This window comes from Brienomyrus brachyistius, chromosome 7 (genome assembly GCF_023856365.1).
Source record: "Brienomyrus brachyistius isolate T26 chromosome 7, BBRACH_0.4, whole genome shotgun sequence".
Taxonomy (NCBI): domain Eukaryota; kingdom Metazoa; phylum Chordata; class Actinopteri; order Osteoglossiformes; family Mormyridae; genus Brienomyrus; species Brienomyrus brachyistius.
The window spans coordinates 958,878-985,915 of NC_064539.1; the positions used below are offsets into that span (position 1 = coordinate 958,878).

A 27,038-nucleotide genomic window follows, 5' to 3' on the forward strand; every position below is an offset into this window, starting at 1 on the left:
GATGTTATGTTTGCCTGCAACTCACCTGATTTATAGAATTAGAAGCCTAGTTTTTTAGATAGTCTATCAGGGGAAGAAAACATGTGTAAAAACCACTGGTGGTACTTGAGGAGAATCTCTGAAATGCTCCGAAGGAATGAGGCTGTGGTGAAGCTTGCAGTTGGATGCAGTACTGACCAGCGTTTGTGTCCAATCGGTGTCTCCCATGATGAAATGAAATGCTGCCGTGTATGCAGGTTCCACCAGAGCTCATGATTAAGCACCTTCTCGCTGTCACAGCTCAGCACTTTCGGCCCCCGCTGAGGCTGTTTGTCTTATTTACTTTTCAATCAGGGATGTTGATATCGGAAACACTCCGGATCTCATTCAGGGTCCAGAGAAGCTGGGAATCCAGTTTGTTTATTTAGGAAAAGGCAGTGTCAGAAGGTAAGGGAATTCACCCCCCAACGCTACATACCAGAAATACACTACCATTCCTCTCACATAGTAGATGCTTTTACTTTTTAAAATCATTTATATTTATGGAGATTTGAAGTGAATTATTGATGTATTCCAAACTTACACCACATTCATATGACACTTCTTGTTATATGTGTACCTCTGCATACTAAAATGACAAAGTTGAATTGAATATTACTGTGTTACTATACTACATTGGTCATACTGTAACTATCACCGTGTTGAGTTTCAAATGATGTGACAAAGTAATCTGATTTGAGTAAAAGAGAAATAAATGAGAAACCACATTTTGTCAGTCTTTTAATAATCTTAAACAGGAAACATACAGAGCCAATTGCATAGGATACATACATAGGGAAAATTTAATTTTGGAGAAGAGCAACTTCAGACTTTGGATTTAAAACTGCAACACATTCCTGATCAATGATACATTTTTTTCAGTGTTACAGAAACCTACACTGCCAATTAGTACAGCAGTCAAAGACAGGCCTTTGGAAAATTACGTACAGTATATATTAGCAAAAAAAAAAAATCAAATTAAATGTTCTCAAATTACAACAACCAAAATATGACCACAAGGAATTTGTAAGATTTCTCAGAATTAAAATTCACCGATCTTCTCAAATACAATAACTTTCAATGTTAATTTCATAAAAATTAAGTACAAAAAAAACGGCCAGAGAAATCGTGGTCGTGATTACAAAACATTATGCCCGTCTCTCAAGGTGACCTTTCTAAACTTACAACAAGCTCTGAAGTCTTGGCAACACAGCACTTTTAATAATAATTCTGAATAATCAAATACGGCTGTATCTCCCCTCCATTCTGCTGTCTGCGGATGGTATCCTATCACCAGCTAAGAGTCCGTTGCTATACTCCATCCACGCAGGAGCTCACTGTGACACCGCCGATCAAGGTCACAGATAAAACAGTCCATGAAAATAAACGTTTCGTTAACAGAAGACAGAAGATTTTTCAATACAGGCTACAAACTTTTAAAAAGACTTCATTCGACGAAGCTTGTTATAACATGAATGTGATTCAGGCAAAAGATTAATTCATTAGACAGACTTTGTCGGGGGATGTGATTTCTGTGCGGGGAAAATGACAGGGAAGGTCGCGAGAGCGAAAGTTTCAATGCTACCTATGTTAAAACGCTGAGACTGGTGCAGCCATATTCAAAAACACAGAACACATATCTATCGCCTACCCTCAACTAGACATACAGATCTGACATGGAGTTCCCTTTTCGTAAGATCCATCCTCCCAGGAGGTGTGATGACTCCATGATGGCGTTTCGGTGCACGTCGGGCCCTGTAATAAAGCTTTGCTCTTGGTCACCTCCCCACCTTTCTTTCTTTGGGAGAGATGACACTCTATAAATTGTTAAGCTCCTGCATGGTCTGATCCAGCACCTGGTGTATCCCTATGTTCTCCTCCTTAGCGTGGGCCAGTTTTTCTGGTGACGGGGGATGGGAGAAAGAAAAAAAAAAAAAACACGAAAACAGGAGGGTGAGTTTCCAAGCTGTCGGAAGCGCCTGACCTTGAAGGGCGAAGCATTAGCATCACATTACAATATTTCACACGTGGCATAAAACATTTAAACGTACAGCCTGCACCCATGCAGGATCCTCCCGCTTCAAACCAGGAATCGCGATGTACGGCTGCCCCATCACGGAAGCCCCGGTACGGCACAGAGCGGCGAGATGGGCTAGAAGTGGCGGCATTCTCACGGCTATCAGACACCGAGGAGTCCAGGCAACATGCTGTTCAACTGTGATCCTAAAGTGGTTAATCTAGCCGGATGACTATGGTCTTGGTGCAGCAAAAACATCAAACAAGGTTTACATTTCAGGCCACGTAATGGCATGCTTCCTGAGGCAGTGACGGAAAGATCAGGGCCAGAAAGTAAAAATCCTGGCTAAGATTTAGTTTCAACCAACCAAGTTGAGCATAACGAGTCACATTCGCAAAGTACTCAACTGGCTGGCTGAAACAAATTCTTGGTCTGGATTTTTACTTTCTGGACCGGAACTTTCCACCTCTGTCGAGAGGCATCTTCTTGTTTACAGCAACAAGCAAGCGAAGACGTAAAAATTATTCAGTGAACAAATAGTGAATTAAAAAAAAAAAGTTACAGCAAAGATCTCGGGATAAGGAAATTAATCAGTGACAAGCTATCGCGAGAGAGATTAGTATTTAGAAGTGCTACTCAAAGTGTTTAACATTTAGCAAAATGCTAATAGATGTGTGTCTATTAAATACAAAGCATTCCCAACAGAACACTTCATTACAGCTAACGTGCTGCATAACGAATGGGCTGATGATTAGGATAACTTAGCGTTTATGCCTACCGTACTCCCCAGTCTCATAAGAAACCCATTAACAGTATCCCCCCCTTACAACGGGAGGTAATCTTTTTAATCTGTATCGATGTCTTCTCCACTAGATACACCTCCCTCAAGTAAGTAAATCCTCACACTAGGCCCACCCCCCTAACTAGTTAGCAGCACAACTCGTTACTTACTTATAGCTCTGCTCATGTTATACTGGGGGGGGGGGGGGGGGGTTGTAATATATTAAAATAGAATGCAGGGGTGGATATATACTGCAATGGACTGTAAGCTCTAGAATACCCATCAAGGTGTCAGTTAAGATACGCATTGACTAGAGTAAAATAATGTTTATACATTGATAAGAAGTCAGTAATTTACTGTACACACTAAATACATCTAGACAGATTAAAACCTACTTATCCAAATAGGTTTCCACTTTAGACAGGAACTATGTTACATGTTGTGCAGAGAGAGACATAGCGCTCTAGGTTAGTCCCTTTGATCAAGGTCTCCCACCTTTCAATACTGTGCATTAGCCAGAGTTGGATGCTACCCATACTAATCTATGTACTGGCTGCAGGGAGACACCATCCGATCTGGAAGGGCAGCCGTTTGTGATAAGTTTGCACATCTGCTCACTCTTACTGTCCGTTATGTGTTTCCATTGTGTGAAACCAACGGCAAGGCAGTCTACTTGGGGCTAAGTCTTCTTTACGCTTATGGTGATGGGCTGTACTGGAAGCCCAAATACTACATACACCTACATCAACCTTGTTGGCCTTCTCTGATCACCATGGAACCAAGACTGGCATAAATACAGCCCCCCCCCCCCCCCCCCAATGACTAGCTCTCCAAAAACATAACAAATGAAACTTACAGTGTAGATATAAATAGCACATTAAATTCAGTAAGTCAGTCCCTATAAATGAAGAAGAGGAGGAACAAAGACGCGACAGGCCAAAAGTGACAGGAAAAAGGCGCAAGACGTGAAGAGAAGCAGCGGTTTCCCATGCGGCGGCGATGAAAGGCTCAGCTGTTGAGCTCATTGAGCACGACCCTCAGCTCGTTATTGAGGACTCGGTTTTTCTCGACCTCCTTGTAGAAGCGATCTGTGGTGCCCATGGAAGCGGACGAGGGAGAACGGAGGGAAAGGGGGAGAGGAGAGAGAGTGGGGTTAGTGCAAGAGAGACCAAGGAAGAGGCACAAGGAAGATACTGACTGAGTTAGAGGGAGAGACATGCACAAGGTGGGGAGTGACGACATGTCAGGCAGAAACCTGCAGGTAGAATCTGGGAGAAGCAAGGATTCTGAACAAAGTATTCCTAACACCAAACTAATCTCATAAACAATAATAAGCTATTAAGATATCAATGATTCTATGCCTAAGGTGGAAGGTTTAAACATTAAACAGGTTCTGTTTAACTGGTTTCCTCAGGGACATCTATTAATGAAAGTGTAAGTCACCTCAAAGCAGTAAAGCAAAAATACTTCTGCTTGACCTCACTACCTATAAAGATGACCATTGCAGTAGAAGGTACGTTTGCTGTCACAGATACCTTGTGACATGAGAGGTGAACCACTGACAAAAGAAATTTACAAGAATTAGGGCTTGCAGGATATTTAACAAAGACCTTAGAGGAAAACCGTTCTTAAACCACTATCCTCCAGCACCAAAGGCAGATGGTACATTCCATGTAGCATAACTATTGATGGCTGCAAAAATTAACAAGTGACATGGACAATGATGACAGGGAGGCAGTGAGTGGCTCAGTGGGCTAAGTCTCTCTGCCGGTGATCAGAAAATTGCCGGTTTGTGCCCTGACCTCGGCAGCACAGTCACATATCTGTGGGCCCTTGAACAAGACCCCTAACCCCCAGCCCCAGGGAAGCCACATGATGGTTAACCCTGTACTGTGACCCCCCCAAGCTATGGAGAGCAAGATGGGGTTGGCAAAGAGACAAATTGTGACATACCTGTATTTGTTCTTGTGCAATTGGCAAATAAAGGATTTATTCATTTAATGTCAACCAAATTAGCTGCAGTAACCCTGAACAGACAAGGTGAGTCCCATGCTTATAATCATAAATGATTAATGAATGTTTTATCTGAAATTACCATGTATTTTAATTAGCACAAATACAGTAAGTCTTCAATTGTATCATCATGCCCTTCTAAGAGCAGCAGCTGGTCCACACGCCCTCTCTAGGCCAGATGACTCCCTCAGTGAGAGCTTTAGTGAAGGTGCCAATGAGCTAAACATTATTGCAAATACTGCAAACAAAAATGAACAAGGCATGGATATAAGCAAAAACAGAAAGGAAATCAGGAGAGAGTTTTTAGATGTTTATTATAGAAGATGAGACGACAGTAGAGAAGAAAGTGATACAGAAATAGATATTGGCCATTTCCAGCAGATCACATCTCAGGAGATAAACATTGTAGGACTGATAAAAATGTGTTCCAGTGTCTCTTATAGTATGGAGGAAGACTCACTGGAGAACATTATTCTCAGACGCAGGAAGAGAAAACAAAATAGGAAATGAGTGGGATGCATTTTTTTTCAATAAATGGTTAAGTAAACAAGGGTATTTTTACGGGGAGATTTTACTGGCCCTAACCAGCACTCGTTCATTATTTAGGGTGAGCTAATCCTCCACCGTGTATCAAATATGACATCATCCTCGTTTTTAAAGTTTCTGAGGGGGCCAAGGGCGTCTTTCAAAATCAAAAAGCAAAACGGCACACTGGAATGGAGACCAATGGCAGGGAGTGACTGTGAAGCAGAGAGTGCTCGATGGAGAAGGAAAAGGAAGGAGGAGGAGGGTAGGGGAGAAGGAGAGGAGGAGGAGATCGGCAGAGAGGCATCTACAGTGTGGTCATGTCGTTGAGGGCAAGGTCCAGCTCCTCGCTGAGAGCTTTGCCCTTCAGCTTCTGGGAGTAGACCTCGTCTGATGGGGCCCAGAGGAAAAGGGACAGAGCAACGGAGAAGAGAGGGAGAGACACACAGGGTAGAAAGAGCGAGATGATGAGCGGAAAAACAACTCAGGTTCAATAAAGTTAAATAAGAGCTGGATGACCACAGTCGCATGCATGCATGCAAACAAACAAAAGAACAAGCAAAACAACAAACTAAAGAAAAAAGTTAAAGGCAAACTAAAGAACAAACAAACCAAACCACTGTAGGATCAAACAAAAGGACAAACATGGTGGAAAAACTGAAAAAGGATTTTTAAATATGAATGTATATTAAATATGATGTATATCTAAAACCAAAATCCCCTTAATGCAGTCTTCACACGTGAACCATGAACCTTACACCACTACTGTGGTTGTCGCTCCACACCACATGCAGAACCACAGCTCCACACCACTCCCAATCACTCCAACACCCCTCCTCCCCCCCTCCCCGGTTCCGCTTGAGGTGTCCAAACAGGGATCAAGCCGTGCATCACCCACAGCTGCTCTCAACCTCCATTAGTCACACGGGTGAGACTCAAAGGGTTACGGATTGTCAGCTTGGGGGGGGAAACTCGTCCACTCAGAAGTTCCTCTAACCATGCTTGCAAAATGACCTCAGAAAAGTCAAAACCTAAAAAGGTTACAGGCGCTGGTTTCCTACAGTAAAACTTCATCTGGGACTGACCCAATAAAATTCCACAAGAAAATAGCCACTGGATAAGCTATAACAGCATATGTAGCAAATATACCATGAAAAGGTTTACACAAGCAGCTATTTCAATGACACTACTGCCAACGGTACTTAATGGATCCATTTTTCATATTACGCTGATTCTTTCATATTACCTTCATTAGAATGCTACTGACCAATTCTGGTCTTCCACTGTTATTACAGCTAAAATTTTCCATTAGAATTTCAATTATCTTCTAATTTAATTACAGCTGACTCTGTATTCTTAAATACATTTCTAGCTAAAGGACCCATTATTAAACAAGTTATTAACTTTGGGTTGTAATTATACTATCATCATATAAAATGGAAAGAGTCACACAGGGTAACAATTTCTGTTAGCAAGCAAGTACCAGAAGCACAGAAATAGCTAGAAGGTCATTCATGTTAGATGGTGCTACAGGCAGATGATGACACAAGACATACCTTCTAAATCATCGATAGTCTTTTCGAGTTTGGCGACGGATCTTTCTGCAAACTCAGCACGTGTTTCAGCCTGTAAAAAAATATCGACAGATAAGAGTCTGATCTATAACCACAGTTCTAAGGTGTTGGAACAAATAATCGATAATAAAAATATTTTTCATTCATTTGCCAAGCTTCAGCAGGTCCCTTACCTCTTTGAGCTTCTCTGTGAGGACTCGGATTTCCTCCTCATATTTATCCTCCTTTTGTGAATACTGAAGAAAAGGATAGAAAATGTTAAACATTCAGAAATTTTACCTCATGAAATCTGTCATACTACCAAAAGTGTGTGTGTGTGTGTGTGTGTGTGCGTGTAAAAAAACAAAAAAAAGTGCTCTTGAAAAAAAAGCTCTCATTGATTTTCATTTCACTTGAAATTTGTTGACACTCCCTGCCTCCCCAAGTGAGTCATGTGACACCTGCACTAAAGCAGGGTCACACTGTTGCCAAATGAGCACCTGCGGGTACCTAGGCCATGCCAGACGGACTGAAACACTCTCCCGTCACACAGGGTAATGTCAGTAATTACGCAGATCAACCAAACTTTCTCCCAAAGAAAACAACCTACAGTGTGTTCACAAATTGCTGGTCCTCTTTGCATAACATGTATTAATATTTCTACATATACACCCTGAATTAATCATTGTGTAGCAGTGTGTGTGTGTGTGTGTGTGTGTGTGTGTGTGTGTGTGTGTGTGTGTGTGTTAAACAGAGTGGCGATCAGACATGCAGGAGACAGCAGAGGGCTTAAAGACAGATATTTAGCAGGATAAAGCACAGGGAGATGCGTATTTAAAGGAGCAGATTTATAAAAATCAGAACCAGACGGACTTGCCAGCTGGACCTGTGGTCAACCGCTATTTATATTATTCTCCCTAATCCTGATACATGTAAAAAGAACTTTGATAATTACACAGGGGACACATGGGGTTAGGCTAAATATTAACCAGTTAGTTACAAAACGTTTGCTTTCTATTTTACCTTCTACACGGCAGGGCATAAAACAAGGGGCCTGGCTGAATGTCACATGACTGCACTGAGACTCCAGGGACACTTGGGTGTATCATTAGACACGAAGGGAAGGGAATCAGTAACATGTACATAGAACATTAATACACCAAGTATACCAAACAGTGCATGAATCTGTAGTGCTTAAGCGTGTTTTCTGCCACTAGAGCATAATGTGTCTCTGTCTGCCAATGGCTCGAACAGGCAAGGAGTCTAAGCTGGTCATGAATACATAGCCCAGTGTGGTGTTCCTGGTTGGGTAGATCAATGTGCGGTGGTTCAAATTGTGGTTTGATCAATGTGTCCCATCTATGGAACAATTCAGAAGCAGACTGACTTATTTCTCAATTTACAGGGCCTCAGATTCCTATATCAAGAGGAGCTAATTACAGTAAAACTTAAAAACTACAAAGACCAGACGGGTTCTTGTTTGTTTATTTTTTATGGGGGCAAACAACCCCATATCCTCAGCTGCCTACCTTCTCAGCTTGGGCTTCCAGAGACTTCAAGTTGTTGGTGACATTTTTCAATTCCTCCTCAAGGTCACCAGATTTACTGTCCAACAGCGAGATGAAAAGGGAGGGGAAGAGAGTGGGGGGGGGGGGGGGGGGGGGGCGGGGGAAGGAGAGAGCGAGTTCAGAAGCTAAGAGCGGGAGGGGTGAAGGTGGCTGAGGAGACCCCCGACCTGAGCGGGATGTTCAGGTCTCAATGAGGTCGACATCCCACATCCACGCATAGCGGTGCCTCCTGAAAGAGGAGCACAGCTGGGGGCCATGAAGCAGTGGGATTCTGCTGCTAAATTTGAGTTGCCCTTCAACGTTCTGTTAAATAGACCGACGCTAAACACAGGTCCCTGACGTCAGGCCTTTGCCTTGGTGTCAAGGTGATCGGCTGGCTAGTATTACAGCACAGCGCGGATCTTCCTTCGGTCAATAACATTTTCGGAACAGACACTTGAGGAAAGCAAAGCTAACCACAAAAAATGTTATGTCTAAATCTAAATTTGATTCTGATTTAGGCGTTCTTATGAATAAAATATAGAAACTATAAATATAAAATATATAAAAGGGTAAGCCAGGTGTTGTTGATGGAATAGCGATTTGAATTTCGCATTTTATTATATAAACTAAAACAAATTAAAAATGATACTTAACAGTTACAGTATTTGGGGATTTTATTGTATGTAGGTCCTGGTGGGACATCGGCCTCCTTCACCAGAGCAGGGGGGTAGCAGAGATCACACAAAGCTAGAGCGAGGACGGGATGAGTCACAGGGAGAGCTTAGCAGCCCTCGGCCGCGTGACAGGAAGAGGAAACAGGATACGGAGCACGCCAGATGGGAAAGGCGGCGCTTAGCGACAAGGTGAGAAGAGCCAGGCTGCCCTGAGGGGCGCAGTTGTACCTCTTCCTCGGTGGACATGAGGGATTTCAAATTCTGGTCCATTACTCTAAGCTCCTCCTCCAGCTGCCGGATTCGGCTGAGTTAGTCCAAGAAATGGGGGCACGGGAGGAGCCGGGGGGTGCCGTGAGAGACGGGCATGTCCCGGACAGGCACATTCAGGCATGCACCACAAAACAGAGGGAGAGAATGAGCGCTGGTGGCCAGCTGTGGTTCGCACATCCCACCACAAAGCTGGGCACAGATCATATAAAATCACAGCTGCTATCTGGACCTGCTTATTTTTTCATGAGGTACCTATGAAACACCAGCACATTAGACTGATGCAGGTGCATAACACAGGGTTAAATCATACCAAGGCTATTCAGCTGTAATAAAGCCGCTGCTTTTGGAGTATCTCAGCGCCAACATTCATCACGCATCATAAAGGCTACATTCATATAATGACAGAAGCTCTAGCTTTAGTTGATTTAATGCAAAATGAATTCATTTCTACATGTAAAGAAGCACAAGTTTATTGCCTGTTAAACCGCATTTGCAATGACGTAAATGATTAGATTGTGAATATTATATAAACCATCAGACAAGGTCCTGATGGGGATACAAGGTTATGACAAAAGCAGAGCAAATCAACTCCACCCATCCATTTTCTGCTTGGCCTATTCAGGGTTATGAGGGTCCAGAGCCGATCCTGGAGGCTAGGGGCACAAGGCAGAGAACAACCAAGGATGGGACGCCAAACCTATCACAGGGCACACTCACACACCAGTCACACCTATGGGCAATTTGGTATCTCCAGTTAATCCCAGTACGTTCTTGGACTGGGAGGGGAATCGGAGTACCCAGAGGAAACCCCGCAACGACAGAGGGAGAGCATGCAAACTCCATACACATGGAGCCATGGGGGAGACTCGAACCCTAGTCCCAGAGCTATTGAGGCAACAGTGATAACCACTGTGCCACCATGCAGCTCCAAGCTAATAACTCATATGGCTAAATTAAGACTGTAGATCCTGCACTTAGATAAAATACATGTTAAAAAGTAGGACTTACGCCTCTGCCACCTCTGCACGTTCCTCTGAGCGCTCGAGATCTCCCTCCAGGATGACCAGCTTGCGGGCGACCTGCAATAATCAATAACAGCCATTAGACCCAAACCGCAGTATATCAGAGGGTCCCCAGAACGTGGCCAGGGGGCTGGGGTAGCTAACGAAAAGTCTCAATCAGCTCTGTATTGATGCCCCCCTCCCCGTCAACACCATCCACAGATGGCGAGCCCCGCCCCGGGCCTTTAACATGTGCCATAAACCCAGGTCATATAACCACACGATATGTCCGGTGTGGTCGTGGCAGTGGCAGTCAAGGCAACCTTCACCACGGCCACCCTCCATCTGAGAATGAAAACCGCATAAAACCGACTTGGTACATCGCCACACCCCCCCCCGAGAGAATTTGCCCTAGCGGGTTGACAAGTGCCGGTGACTATGAGGGGAGCTGCAATAGCCCTTAGCGGGATGCCAGTTCCTATTCCCCTTTAGATGCTCGCTTTTGCCCCAAACCCCAGGCGCCATCCCCCCGCTAAAGACGCAGCCCCCAGCATTTAAAGCCCACGCATTTTCACTAACCCGAAACACACCTTTCACTCAGAGGCATAAGCTCATTAATCAAACGCAGTCAGTTCCTGCACTGACAATTTGACTCCTGAACCTTCTGGTGTATGGGGGCAATTCTTGACAGGTTTGCACAGGGCCCTCCAACTAGAGCGGGTTGGGGGGGGAGCCGGGAGGGGCCCTCGAGGTAATTCAATTACCACGCCGTCTTAACGAGATCCAGATGCGACGTGAAGAGGCTAATAAGCGAGGAGAGACAGGAATGTTAATTCACAGCCAGAAGACCAGTGGGCTGTCTGGACCTCGCAAAGGGGGGGTGTACGCCATTCCACCACTGGTGGGGAGGAAAGGGCACAAATACCAGCAAACGCTGCTAAGCCCCAGTTCGGCATGGGCACAAAGAGCGGCATTCACCTCGTCACCTACAAATCCCAAACTCGACGTTACCCTGCAGATTTCCGCCGTCATTCATAATGCAAAGGGAAGTGAAAGAATCTGTTCTCAAACAGCACGATCCCCCAGGATTTGCCTTAACTGTGAAGAACTCGGGAACAGTGACCGCACAAATGATTCAGCTGAGTGTTTCTGAACCCAGTCCTCGAACACACCTCAAACAAGCAATCAAGAACAAATCAAACCATTAAAAACACCGGGTATGTTTTCAGAGCTGGGAGAGAATGGAAAAGTGGACTGTCAGGGGGGGGGGGTCCCTGAGGACTGGGAGAAACACTGGTTTAGAAGAACAATTGATATGAGACCGCAGTCATGTGACCATGCAGGAAAAAGGTCAGAAGTTTAGTCAATACATCATCATCAAATTTGACCGATAGGTTTCACACAAAGCCAGGTGTACTAACTGTTTTAGCAAAGATATTACTGCACAGGAGACCATGAAACTCAATGCTACCGGCAGACATCCAGCACAAATCGCAGAGCGCGGGACGTGGCTGACCCACCTCCTCATACTTGCGGTCGGCTTCCTCAGCGATGTGCTTGGCCTCCTTCAGCTGCATCTCCTGGAGTTCCATCTTCTCCTCATCCTTGGTTGCCCTGTTTTCTATGACCTTCATGCCTCTGGAGATGAGAACAGGAGAGAGGCCCTCAGAGGTCCATATAGGACGCCACAAGCTGACTCGGCTCGGCAAGGACCAGGACTTCCGGTGGAGCATCTAGCCAAACAACATCTCCCGGAAGCTGCCGTTGTCTGGGAAGCGTGGCTCCTCCGGCAAGGGTGCTACACATGCAGCTTTCGACTGATGCAAGTCGAAGAAATCCTTACACAAGTCAAATTTCATGTAAGTCAGATGTACTCCCCCTCCCCATACCATTCAGGGTACCTCACAGAAATAAAACACATAAGCCAAAAAATATACTAGTAATACATACTAAAAATCACAAATTGAATAAAAAATAGGATATAGCAGAAATGTTTATTTTATAGTGCATGTCACCTTTTTGGTTAGTGAATCTTTTTTTGTTTAAATCCACATTTACTTTTGTCAGTTTTACACAAGTTGAGATCTGCCTATACCGTTTACGATGAACATCAAAATGCAGGAAATCTAGTACAACTCTAGGAAACTCCTGGACTGGCCCATAACAACACTAACATATAATAAAAAATAAATCATTTCCCATCTGATTTATGCCTATGGGCCCTTCAGCAAGCCCCCTCACCCCCAGCTGTATATTTTGTATACTTGTTCTTCACATACATTGACCTGTTACGTGAAAAATAAAAAAACTACAGAAGGCCCTGCAAAAGTCCCCAAGAGTCAATTTGTATAACATGGAAAAAGAAATCCATAGACATCCGTTTGCTGTAGATTAACATCAATCGAGAAACTACACATAAATACAAAGGATATCAGGCTTTTGTTACATTCTGAAGGTGTCTAGCAATGGGTTGAGCATCCTGATCCACATTAAGGAGAGACACTGAGGAGGGGGGCGTGACTGTGGAGTCACCATGGCGACCGGGCTCCCTTACCGCTCGCTCTCGTCCGCGGCCTTCTCGGCCTCCTCCAGCTTCTGCAGCGCGGTGGCCAGCCTCTCCTGGGCGCGGTCCAGCTCCTCCTCCACCAGCTGGATGCGCCGGTTCAGGGACGCCACCTCAGCCTCTGCCTGTGCGAAGAGAAACAGAGAGTGGCGGTCAGCTGAGAAGCTTCTGGAACGCCGGACACACGCGACATCCGGGTGGGGCATCTATCAGAGTGACAGCCTGACAGTCATTAGGGGTGAGGTGGCAAGCGGTGCGTGGCTTGGTGGGTCAGAACACTGTGTCTGTGATCAGAAGGTCACTGATTCAAATTCCCTTCCCAGGAGAATGATTTAACCCGCAATTGTGACAGGGACTGACATGCTTTCTCAACTGTACAATGCTTTGGATAAAGTTATCTGCTAAATATGTAAATTACACTCTCAAAAGACAACAACAACCGTTGGTGTGTCTTACAGAATATCACGTATGAAGAAAGGAGTTATTTGTTTTAAAAACAGGAGCCTAACAATGTCAATCCCCTTTGAATGCAGGACCACCAGCTATGACTTATTTACTAGTATTACTGGGTTGTCTATTTAAACTGAGCTAATTAACTATTTAACCACTATCTACCTTCTCCATATATGGATATTACTCATGTAAATATTTTATCTGTAAAAAATAAAACTGTTTCCGCAGAGTATCAATCCCACAATATTTCATCTGTGCACCAGCTACCAGAAGACAGACAACCAACGAACTGCACATCATGGGTATTAGATGGAAATTATTTATTTATGCTGCTTAAAAATTAAATACAATCACTTGTATAATGGAAAGAATATAGGTACTTATAACGCCGGCATTCATGATGGCATCCTTTCCAGATGCTATACCAACAACAATTTCGGTGGGGGCAACACTTGAAGGCGTTTACAATGTGGCCAAAGCCAGTATTCTACAGCACCAGACGGACCAGGTTCAAAAGCCATCACACCGTATCATTTATAACACAACACACACACACACACACACACACTCTACGGGAGCCAACTGCATTCTTATGATGTTAATAAGAAACTCAAAAAACCCCACTCTAAGGTAGCAGGAAGAAGGAAATGTTCATTTTCATGGGGAGAGAGAGAGAGAGAGAGAGAGAGAGAGAGAGAGAGAGAGAGAGAGAGAGAGAGAGTGAGAGCAAAAGAAAGTGCAGTCTCATTTCCCAGGAAAAGGACCCCGTTTCTCTCCTGTGTCCGCTTTATCAATACATTCGTTTGACCCCTGAAACCTTCCTCACGCTGTTTCCCATCGATGTTAAGAAATTATTAACGTCTTTACATGGCCAGCCAGGGAGTAGAGTCAGGATAACCTGAACTGGGGGGGGGGGGGGGGGGTAGGAAAATCAGGATATGGGGCCAGGTCTCTTAGAGGCCTCAACTTTATCAAAAGTTTTTTTTTAAAATACACTGCAAACAGTGAACTGTTAAAATAGCACAAGTTCGGGACAAGTCTGAACTCAATTTGCACGTATATCATGCTTTTTCAAAACATCAGGTCACCTTTCAGCCTTTGAAACTTAATATCCATTTGTTCCCGTCATCATCTTCATCATCATCATCATCATCATCCGCTGGCAGAAAACATCGATCTCATATTCGGGCCCGTATGTACACGACAGGTTCATGATACCTGTTGATCAACCGCGGACAGCAATGACAGCTGAGAAGCTTCCAGAACATTTGCATCGGTTCACTAAATAAGCTGCAAAGGCAGCCTTCGTGTACTGCGCGGGCTGCGTGACTGCGGGGTGCAGGGGAATGCATTGCCTAATTGCTTTGCTGGCCGCCAGGCTGTAATTCGCAGCCAGAAGCCCAGAGCTCTCATTTTGGGGGCAGCCAGGTCATTCAAACAGACGGCCGCAAATGGCTGTCACCTTTCAGAGCTTTTCCACACACACACACACACACACACACACACACACAAACGTCTTTGAAAGAAATTACCATCTCATATCCACAATATCACCACTTTTAAAAGTTAAAGTCAGAATCCAGAGGCCATTAGGTTTCTCGGCAGTAATACTAAATATCCAGCTACAAGGACAGGGACCTTCACCGCCATTACAGAACTGTGCAAGCCTTAGAATAATTCAGCCTTACTTCATTACTATCTCAATGACAATGAATCTAATTTAAACCAAAGAATAACTCAGTCGTTACACGATCACTGTGTGCCAGTACCATAAGGCTATTAGTTAAAGGGGACCGCTCCTTGGTAACCAGTCGTTATGGGCAACACCCACCCACCAACCATTTTGAACCCACTCGCATGCACGCTGTGCATGTGTGTATGCGCGGTATTTCTCTATATACATGTATATATACAAATATACCGCATATCGCAAAAGGGTGCGTCCACTTCTCCGCACATTCCAAAGCGCAAATGACTGGAAATCACCTCCCCTTATTTAAATCATTCATGTAAAGCGGCAGGTTACGGCCGTCTACCGCAAAATTAAATTTATACGCCTTGCTCCGTTTTAGTTCTCATTTTAGAAAAAGACCAATGCATTACAGTACCCAGGTCAACAGTTTTTGCGGACCCGTGTAAAATACCCCGATATAATTGGGTATCAGTTTCAAGCGTCCCTGCAGCGGCGCTCCGTATACTATGTCACCCAATAAAAATTACTGTCCCCATATACTGCGCATTAATAAACGACATGTTCTCACAGAATGATGTTTTATGTTTATTTTCAATAATTATCATACTATATGGAAAATCGAAACTTTGTGACATAGCTTAAACTGTCCGTAATATCTGAAAAAGACAGATTGGTATTGGCTTATTACGCAGCTGGTATTGAAGTCCATCAGAAACTTTAGCATACTATTAAACATGACCACATGCAGCAATTACATATATTCCAGCATTCAGTTCTGACGTTATTCCCCGTTAAAACTGAAACGTTTCAAAGACACAGGTATCGCTCCGATGCCTGGATACATGGTGACTCTCTCCGCGGTCACCCTCACCCTCTCCCTGGCGTGTCTCTCCGCATCGACCTCCCTCTGCAGCGTTTCGGCCCGGTCCTCCGCATCGTCCGCCTGCTGCTGCAACGACTGGATCTTTCTCTTTACCGCCTCAATCGATGTCGTCCCGGCCATCTTATCGCTGTCCTACTCCGTGGGACTGAAGCCGTTCAAGGTGCGGGCTCTCTGGAGCTCCGGAGACGGCCTGTCTGCAGTATAATAAACTGCAATAACACTAATTATGACGATCTGAGCGTTAAAATAGTAATAATGAATTAAGCAGCGATTTATTTTTTTAAAACCGTCTCTATGGGTGAGGAGTTATCGGGACGCTGCTTTTCCAGTTGCCTTGTCCGCATTGCCTCCCCTGTGGGCCTGCGGCTGAACTACGGCTGCGATCCCACGGCAAAGTTGAACTTGGCCGCATCCCCTGCCTACCCTGCAGCCCTCCATCTTCCCCCCTCTGCCGGCATGATGTCATCGGGCGGAGGCTGGTCCAGTGTTAAAGGAATAGCGGGCGATCAAAGGCTTCCCCGAACTTCAGACGCACCTCCAGTTACATTGTTAAAGTCATCCCTCTTAAGTACAAGATCAACACGTTCAGTGACTATTTTTCCCCCACATATTTTTTCAGCTAAATGTAAATACTAATGAATGCTGCACTCGGAAGGCATCGCACGATGGTGTCTTTAATACTCTTTAATTACACCATCGCACGATGGTGTAATTAATACTTTACTCTAATTACATTCCGTAGTAATGATACTACTTCCCTAGGTTAAACCGCGTGTGTAATCCGAGTTTATGATTTTGGCTATCAAACTCAGATTGATTTTATTACTCGATATGTCGAATGTGGCCACGTTTTCATAATTTAATGCTACAAATATTACTTTATGATGGGCTATGTGAAGAGGGAAAAATACAGGCTTTATCCTTAACTATGGCACATCTGACTTATTAGCATTTCTACAAATGCCGATATATTGATCTTTGCCGAAACATTTTTCGTTTGGGGCAATTTGATGACTTCATTATAATTAAGCATCCCATATTAGCGAAGGTCCACCCAAGGCAGTATAGCGCAGGGCTATTCAAGGGCCGAGTCCTGCTGATTTCCCAGCTTTCCTTTACCTGTGAGCCGGGTGTGAAGCTTCTGTGGCCAATCAGAATCGGTAATTATTAAACTTACTATAACCGGGAGAAGTGTAAACAAGACCTGGATTTGGAACTGAGGGCCAGATTTAAAGAGTCCTGCTATAGAGGTACAATATACCTGTAATAAGCTAAGATAAATTCAGTACATCTTCATTAACCAGTTTTGCTCTCCCCATGCAGTCTTCCAAAGGACAAATTTCACCACCACATTCTTTAAAGCTATCTGTAGTACAAACAGAACTAAAGGTCAAAGATCCAGAAGACAACCCAGACAAATCAGTGTGTCATGTGCTAAGGTCCCATTGTGCAATGCATGAGACCTGGGCTTAAGTATGACAAGCTATATATATCATTGATAACTAACTCATGAAAACAGTGCCTGTATATTAACTGCAGATAAATAAGTATGGGTCTTGTAGGCTGTGGAACTTAACTTCCTGCCAAATCATGTTTGGCATGACATGAGGACCAATAGGAAAGAGCCATAGTCTGCTGCGATGGCCACCTACAGGATGCGAAGACCAATAGGAAAAGTTGTAGCCTTCTGTGATAAGCTGAGCAAAAAGCACAAACACAGATCATATCATTGTTATTGTAAGACATCATCGATGGACATCCCACCTCTCCCGGAGGTTCTCCTGGTGTCTTTTATTTTTGGAAATAATATTGTTTCAATTTTGTTTTTTTTGTTTGTTTCAGAATTAAGACTGTTTCTGTTCACATAAAAAATACAGTGAAGATTTGAAATGTGTTCAATTTCTGACACCAGATATGAGTAAAATATGGGGACAGATTAGCAATTATAATGGAAGGTGTTTGTTATATATGTGCTTTTGGATGCCCTTGTTTTCTTGTGCATAGTGTCTAACTTTGGGGAAATAGTTCATCACAATTCGTAACATTGTTTGCTAAAGGAAATCAATGAGGATTTTTGGGAAATGGCAATTTCTTTGTGGACAATCTCTCCAGACAGCGAAGTCATCGACGATTATGGTCGCTTGGCAACGCTTAAGAAGTTACTTGTATAAGTGAGCATTTTAAAGATTGTGTTTGACATTTAAAGGTGGTGTTTAATGATTATTAGCCAAAGAGAATAGATTCCTTACTCATGTACTCATGTGTGTGAAATTTATTTCCCTTCACGAAGTACGAGGACGTCAGCCGTTGTGAAACAGTGAGCAGGCTTTGGAAAGTATGACTTCACACCACTGTAAACAAAAGCATCCTTTAAATTCCTGTCCTTCTTTGGTAACATATTTGGAATTAATTTTCCGAGGGGTTCCCCAATTGCCCTGCAACAATGGCACAGTGAATTGATGAAATTGTTTTAACTGATATCTAATGATGAGACAATAAAAAAAACTTCATTGTTTCGTGCTTGTTCTATCAGTATGGCAGGATTGTTTAAATATAAGATGTCTCTTGCTGCAATGGCAAAGGTATTACGATATGTTAAGAGAATGTCAGATTCACTTTCTGCCAGATTGCAACACTGACCCATATAATATCTCTGACCTGAAAAGTTACTTAAACACTAGAACATTTGCAATCACACCAAACAAAATTTCTCGGGCAAACCATCCTCTGATTAGTAGAGCTAAACCATAGTGGCACCTAAAATATCTATAAAGAGAATCCTACAACCAACAAGGAGATAAAACAAGACCACTGATAGAAAGGGGTAGGCCTCAGGAATGAGAGGAATGAAGAGGATGCGGAACCGGACTTAAAGAAAACATACTAGTGTTCATTTCATCCGCGTGACAGAGAGGGGCGGAATATTCCTGAACACCAGCAACGGGAGCATTCAGCAGAATATTACTGAGGGTTTGTGTTCATGGTATTGAGGTAGAACCTTCATCAAAGGGTGTTGGGGGGGTTATATTTACTGGAAATGATTAAGAGAAGAGCCACCATGCGTTTCAGATGCTGTGGCACCGGGCATTTTGAGGGCCACTGTAAATGTAGTATGATCAAGCATGAATATTCCGGTGGTAGAACTGCTACAGGTTTGGTGAGCCCACAAGCCTGTTCAGTACAAAGCCACTAACCAAACAGTACGCCTACATAACTTCAAGAGATGAGCACAGTGTTTACGGATAATGATTGTTGCAACACATATATTCTGACATGACGCTTTTAAAGAGTTATGGATATTTTATTAGGAAACTTAAGTCAGGACAATTTTATCATGGGTTGCATGGTATGGGTAAATCGGGATGGATTTTGTTAGCATCTCTTTGCCAAATCCAGAGGTCTAAACTTGACAGATGTTATCTGATTACTGCTGGTGCTTCAAAATTGTAAGGTTGAGCAACGGCAGAGGCTCTGGGGCCTGGAGATGCAGCGATTGCTCTTGGAAGGCATAAAGCCTGGTATTGTTCTTTTAAAAAAAAATTTCATCAGTAATTGCCAGCTCTGCTCTTTCCCATTTAGCTCCCTCTGGTCCCGGTTGTGTTTTTCCTGCCCACAGAGAGCACAGCTGTCATCACTGCCAGCCATAGATGGTCTATCAGGATCATTATTATATTATTCCTGTTACCAAGGCTACAGCTCCCCTATCACCAATACATTTGGTGGGGGGGGGGGGGTGTCACTGAACAGGGGTGTATCTGCATGCAGGGATCTGTTTTAAATACCTGCTTATTTTCAACTTGGTGTAAAGCTAGCTCAAAGCCACCATCATTGTAACAGTTCATTGTAAACTGGTTATGTACTGATTTTACTTGTTAATATATAATTATAGATTTTAGATACCTTGGGTGAGATTATGGGAGGCCAGTCTTATCCGCAAAGGGCCGGTGTGTTTTCGGGTTTTTGGGATAAACCTTTAGGTCAGCTGTTCACACCCAGGTGTGAGGGCTCTTCAGCCAATCAGTCCTCTGATTAGTAATCTAATTAGGAAGTTGCAGCAAAAAACCTGCACACAAAGCGGCCCTTTCTGGATAAGATTGGCCACCACTATTGGGTCTGATGGGACATGTGTATAGCGATCGAGTTAGGAGCTAAAGAGCTGAATATTCCAGGTAGTCTCACTGGAATTTAAATATCACTACTTCCTGCCTTGCTTGTGTGTTGACTTTTACAGCACCAGTTTTTTTTTTGCCTACAGCTTTTTGTGAATTACTGTGTATTACTAATTTCAGACCCATTGGTAAGTCTATAAGACGTATAACATCTGAGCCATATATATATATACTTACTAAATTAACGCACATGAGAACCTTACTGTGCCTCAGTACACTATAATCTATGGGTTTGTGCTGTTGAACTTACGAAAGTTGTGAGGTTTGACATAAACTGTGATCAGAATAAATATGACACAGTCACTGTGGATTAAATTAGGCCTTGTGTACATAAGACCAGGAAACAAAATCCAATGAGCAACTACAAAAAAAAATCCTACAACTTATTTATCTTCATTAAAACGAGTGGGAGCTCAGGGGTGCTGACAAGGTTTATGATGTGTTTACAAAATGTGATAGCGGTGGACTTTAGCACTTACCACACCCCAGCTGTCGCCAACTAGCCTTGGCCCTAGCTGGTTTTGTAGTAAAGTGAGTGGAGGAGTGAGGAGGGGCTGGTTGCATTTAACAAACAGGTGCTGGCTGCAGACACGTGTGCAGTGCCAACTACAGCCACGAGGGGGCGAGAGAACATTTTGAGATTTGATGTTTTCATTCTACATCCGTTTTACAGTGTACATTTTACAGGCACATTAGGGCAGTCAGAAAAGTTCAGTCACAATACAAGATGTAGTGAGTTAAATGAAACGGTTGATGTGGGCTATGTCTGATTCCAGGGGCTGCGTCCTTCTCAGGCTGCATTCAAAGACTGAATATGTCACAGCAATGCAACAAGGCTGTACCGTTTCGAAGGCTCCTTCAAATGTGGTCTAGGAATGCATCCTTCTTTTCCACCCATTGGATCCTTCGCCGCCCAACATGTCCCACAACTGCGTGGACCTTCGAAGGACATAGCCTACAATGCTACGTAGACCGCGTCCTTCAAAGAATGTAGCCCTTGAATTCAGACCCAGCTATAGTATTAATTTTTTTTGGTGTGAAACATCACCAAGGAGCCAGCAGTAGGTAGGAAAACGGGCTGGATGTGAGTGATGATTCAGATGTTATCCTCCGATTACTGATATGATTACTGATGTTATGTATAAATTAAAAGTATGTCAATGAATTATTTTGTGAGGTAGGACGGTGAATGATTAATGACATGGTATGTAATTTAAATATATATATATGAAGAATTAATACATGAGGTAGGACAGTGGATGATTAATGACAAAGTATGTAATTTAAAGATATATATGAAGAATTAATACATGTGATAGGACTGTAGATGGTTAATGAGGTGGTATATAATTTAAAGGTATATATAAAGAATTAATACATGAGGTAGGACTGTATGATTAATAACATGGTATATAATTTAAAGGTATATATGAAGAATTAATACATGAGGTAGGACTGTGAGGATGGTCTGTGAGACTGTATGGCTTATGGCTGTAAATGTGATTAAGTGTTTAGAGAAAGGACCAGCAGAGAGACCTGGCCACACCACTCACGTCGGTGGCTTTTTTCTCTGCCTGCTCCAGCTTCTCCTGTGCGTCCTTCAGCGACTCCGACGACTTGTCCAGCTCATCCTCGACGCCCTTCAGCTTCTTCTGCAGACCGAGCAGCTCCTCCTCCAGCTGCAAATGGGGGGGGTGGGGGTGGGGGTCACCACAGATTGGTTTGCTTAGGCCAAGATCGTCACTGCAGTCAACATGACATCAGCAGCTGTAGCATCCTGGGTTCATATAAATCAAGTACAGCGCCGAAATGGCCCTTCCAGAATGACAACCATCCTCGACTGCCCAGCCCTACACTTCCGGATTAGTTCACCACTCTTCTGAATTCATAGTTTGATTAATAAAGTTTTCAGGTTTAAAGTAGTAGATCATTTTAAAAAATGGTGATTAATTGTTTAAACCTGAAATATAACGTCACCTTCCTGCACATAGAGACTAACTAGAGTTTTTCTGTAATTTTATAGAGAGGAAAACTATCAATATATATTAACCAGAAAGCTATATTAAATCATCCATCCATCCATCCATTTTCCAAACCGCTTATCCTATTGGGTCGCGGGGGGTCCGGAGCCTATCCTGGAATCAATGGGCACGAGGCAGGGAACAACCCAGGATGGGGGGCCAGCCCATCGCAGGGCACACTCACACACCATGCACTCACACATGCACACCTATGGGCAATTCAGCAACTCCAATTAGCCTCAGCATGTTTTTGGACTGCGGGGGGAAACCGGAGTACCCGGAGGAAACCCCACGACGACATGGGGAGAACATGCAAACTCCGCACACATGTGACCCAGGCGGAGACTCGAACCCGGGTCCCAGAGGTGTGAGGCGACAGTGCTAACCACTGCACCACCATGCCGCCCCTTATATTAAATCACTTAAGTTAAAATAAATATAATTTGGACTGTAAGCAAAAACTGTCAGTTAATTTCAGGTTGCATACAAACAAGCGTTAAATTGTTGAACATTTAGAATTTAGTGATCATTGCTGACACACCACAGCACACAGTGCACAAGAAGTCATCATGATAAGCTCATTAACAGAAGACAAACTGCCTTGTGTTTCACCTTATTTTTTTCTGGCTGAATGCCTTACATACAGTATGAATTCATCCATAAGTGATTAAAAAAATCAAAAGTAATCCACTGTCAGCTACATTTGTTTCCCCCAAACACCGAAGGAAATGCTAACATAGCTTTGGAGCAAACTTTGGTTAGATAATGGATAGACAGAGTTAAGAGCCTATTTTCCTTATAAACTATAAACATTATCAATATTGCAGTGTTTGTGAAGTTTTCTGCTTATGTGCTGCTTGTGAGGTATGTTGGTGGAAAGCTGCATGCTGTAGAGGTTTTTGGGATGGCATAGGGGGCAGATCTACAAAAAGTACCCCCTCAGAGTGCACGTGGATGGTCCCTTCAGCCAGTCCACTACCAATGGACCTACTTCCCATTTATCGGCTAGAAATCAGCCACAGCACTCTCAGAGAAGCTCTGAACTGAGCACATTGGTTTGCTTTTTTGAGTTTTCTTTCAATACCAGCAGCTTTTCTTCCAAGTATGACTGAGCCAAAGACCCAAGTCCGGCTATCAAAATAGGCTCAGAGGTTTTGGAATGCTTGGGACATCCATCCATCCATTTTCCAAAAAGTTATCCTACTGGGTCATGGGAGGTCTGGAGCCTATCCCGGAAGCAATGGGCATGAGGCTGGAAACAACCCAGGATGGGGGGCCAGCCCATCGCAGGGCACACTCACACACCAGTCACTCACACATGCACACCTACGGGCAATTTAGCAACTCCAATTAGCCTCAGCATGTCATTGGACTGTGGGGGGAAACCGGAGTACCCGGAGGAAACCCCACGACGACATGGGGAGAACATGCAAACTCCACACACATGTGACCCAGGCAGAGACTCAAACCCGGGTCCCAGAGGTGTAAGGCAACAGTGCTAACCACTGCACCACCATACCGCCACTTGGGACAAACATGTTCTTTTATTGTGGAATTCTGTCCTCTAAAACCTCCATAATTCATGTTGTTCAGGATACACTTGACTCATGTTCAAAATAAACAGTAGCAGATCAATCAACCAATCATCCAACCAACCAACCATCCATGTTCTGTAACCATTTATCCTATTTTGGGTCGCGGGGGATTTAGAGTCTATCCTGGAAGCTATGGGCGCAAGGCAGGCAGATCTGCTACATAACACATATCATCAAACTCACCTGGCAGTTACAAAATTTAAGAAAAGAAAAAAGATGAACTGCAAAAATCTTTGCAAAACTACACATTGTTATTCTCGTGCCCCATCTGTCAGATTCTGTTGGTCTTTTGTCCCCAGCTATGCGAGGCATCAAGGCTTCCAGTTCACAAATAGCCATGGCCTTTGTTGTCCCCCTTTTGGCACTGCTGGGGTCCCATGTGCCACCAAGGTGGCGTCTTTGACCCATGGAGCAGGATCGACAAAAGCCGTGCCCCCCTTTTTTTTGTGACAGACGGTGGATGCCATTGAAAACACCCAAAATAGACCCATGACAGCAAGACCACCATCATGGAAGATGAAAACAATGGATTGGAATGCACCAAGATGGATTCCTTTCTTGGGGCAAAATGTTTGACATTTTCTTCTTATTTATCACTGTAACTGTGATAACATCCATAACATGAAGCTGAAGTAGCAGAAGCCTGGCAGAAAATAAAGACTAATTCAGAAACTCTATTTTTAAGTTGCCGTAATTGAATAGAAACCAATACATCAAAGACTAGGTACCCAGGACTGTACCATTACAGAGAAGTGAAGGACACCACCTCAAAAAATGGGACAGATAGTTTCAGTTCCACTTATTTAAGATTATGAAACAAATTTCACATTAGTTACCAATGAATCATTAGCATAAGTCTGTGACCTGTAACGAGCAAATGAGTACTGTACCTTTAAGGCACTTATGTTCATCTTATGTTAGTACAATACTGCAAACTGTTGCACACTATTCTGAGTTGTACCCGGACAATGGTAAAGTACCTTCTTTTTAGAAATACTGCTGTCTGGACTGTATTAAAGGGAAAGGCGCTAGCGTCAAGCAGGTTAACTTGGTTCAGCACTTTTCCCCTCACTGTTTATGAAATATTACATTTAAAGAATGTCATTTCCCAATAGTGCATGAGAAATTTCAGCATCATTCAGGCAAAAAAAGCAGCCACAAGAGAATAAGGCCCAATGCCTCTGCGATTCGCTATGAGGAAAAATTTCGAGGGGACTTCACTGTTTTGGAATGTTCCTTTCTAGACAATGCCTGAATTATCTGCTAGGAAATTCAAGGAGCTACGTCTGGTGTCTCAAAGGGGTTATTGAGTAATAGAGATCAAGGCAGCATGGATGGATGGCCTTAACAACAACTAAGGTCATCTGAAAGACAGTGTCAGCTCATTGACCGGTTCCTGAATCAGGCAGCCTTCCAATGGGCCAAGAGAGAAGGACAGTAGGTAAAATAGCAAGAGCGAGACGTCACAGTTGAAGGGTGAGGCCTATTCCGTGTATTCCTCCATTCCAAAGTGTTTCAGCAGAGGCTAGGCTGAATTTTGATTTCAGGGATCCAATAGGTTTTAAAATTCTGCAAAGCCATAAGGGTAAATGCTAGCTAAGTTTGTTTCTACAGTCATCACGGCCCACATCTTCTTGCAATGCGACTTCTACAGCGAAACGTAAGCAATACGAGAAGAACTTCAAATGAGGATCAGAAGGCTGGTTTCATCCATCTTCCAGTAGCCTTCAACAATAATGCCAAATAATTCAAAGGTCTGGCTTTTCCAAACCGCTAAACTTTGACTGAAGGCATCCACCATCTGCTGATCAAAAAGATGGCAGTGGTGATGTCATCACCTGCACGAAGAGGGTTAATTAAAACAGTATGACCGCCCCCCACTCCCTCCTATTCATGGCATGTCCAGCAGCACAACTGACATCTGTTCCACAAATCTGGTATGTACTCAATCAGTCTGACCTTGAGAATGTTAAAACACAAATGACTCATGTTAGTGCTCACTCCTATCCATAGAACAGTCCAAAAAACAACAGCTAATACACCTACAAATATGATTAACCCGTTCATCTGGTCTGTGAGTCTCCACTAGGCTATCTATGGATCAGTGGCAGGAAAATAGATGAATGTGTCTCCTTGGAAAGGCAAGCCAGGAAACAGGATACTTTGTTCAATATGAAGCCCAGGGAAAGGTTACTTCTAACCACTTCCTTTACATAAATTCGGTAATAACATTTACAAAGTATCTAATTTCACAGATTCATGCTGGACTGCATGAACTATCAAGCCCACTTGTGCTGTGGGTTAGGGAACGTAACACTTTTTGATCACCTTGCTCTAGCTGACCTAACCAAAATGCAGAATCGATATCTTTAATTGCATTTTATCACTCATCAATTTGGAGTGCTGCATAGATACTAAATAAGATGAATTATACTTCCACCCTACTGATTCGGAAAAACAATTACAATACTTGAACATGCTTTAATTGGGCATATAAATATGTATAAAACACACACACACACACACACACACACACAAAAACAGTTTTTGAGCGTGCCAAAATTATGTCAAAGTTAGAGATATTTTAATGGTTATAATTTACAAGAAAATTACCTAAAAGAAGTAAATATTCTAGTGATTTTAATCGCATATACTGACAGATGGTAGATGATACATGCAAGTCATGTGAAGTTCAGGGTTTTTTTTTTTTTTTTTTACAATATATTAATTTTGAAGACGGGGGCACTTTGAAAGGACTGATTTAATCAGGCTGCTGATATGACCAACACTTACCTGCTTGCATTTGTCTTCTGCCCCCTTTTTGTCCATCTCGGCTTGCTCAGCCCGATCCATGGCATTCTCCTTATCCAGTTTTAGCATCTGCATTTTCTTCTTAATGGCCTCCATCGTTGCTTTTGTTTTTTGAGCCCAACGGGAATAAAAGTGGTTTAAAGTTGACGCCAAAGAGACAGGAGTAGGTGGTGGAGCGGCACCGCGAGCAGCTGGAGTCGAGTGATAGAACAAAGTGTGCGGGGTGGGTAATGAGGGAGGCAGGGGGGCACGCGGAGCCGCGCGGGACTTTTTTGGGGAGGTCAGTCGGGTCCCTGACGTCGGCCGCCTGTGATTTGTTCTGTAGAATCGCCTTAGAATTTAGCGCAGATATTTTGTCCATCTTTGGGAGGCTGCGATTACTCTTTATGTTCAAATCACACTGGAATGAAATTTTGTCCTAAATATATCTCCAGAGAGAAGCCCGAAC

The 27,038-nt window shown here is 43.4% G+C and overlaps 1 protein-coding gene across 12 annotated transcripts; it reads right to left on the reverse strand.

The window, feature by feature from the left end:
- Window positions 1-746: 746 nt before the first annotated feature.
- Window positions 747-26,863, reverse strand: tpm2 (tropomyosin 2 (beta)). 12 transcript variants are annotated; one of them, XM_049019344.1, is made up of 9 exons: window positions 26,573-26,862; window positions 21,717-21,842; window positions 12,957-13,090; window positions 11,923-12,040; window positions 10,410-10,480; window positions 9,360-9,435; window positions 7,102-7,164; window positions 6,911-6,980; window positions 747-1,918 (listed from the first exon to the last, which is right to left on the reverse strand). In XM_049019344.1, exons 1-9 carry the CDS (start codon window positions 26,684-26,686, stop codon window positions 1,836-1,838), a joined length of 855 nt encoding a protein of 284 aa, XP_048875301.1. In that variant the 5' UTR covers window positions 26,687-26,862; the 3' UTR covers window positions 747-1,835. The 12 variants fall into 12 exon arrangements, with proteins under 12 accessions (XP_048875301.1, XP_048875298.1, XP_048875307.1 ...); XM_049019341.1 differs by lacking the exon at window positions 9,360-9,435 and adding an exon at window positions 8,437-8,512 and having other exon boundaries at window positions 26,573-26,858; XM_049019346.1 differs by lacking the exon at window positions 747-1,918 and adding an exon at window positions 3,145-3,904 and having other exon boundaries at window positions 26,573-26,863.
- Window positions 26,864-27,038: the final 175 nt, after the last annotated feature.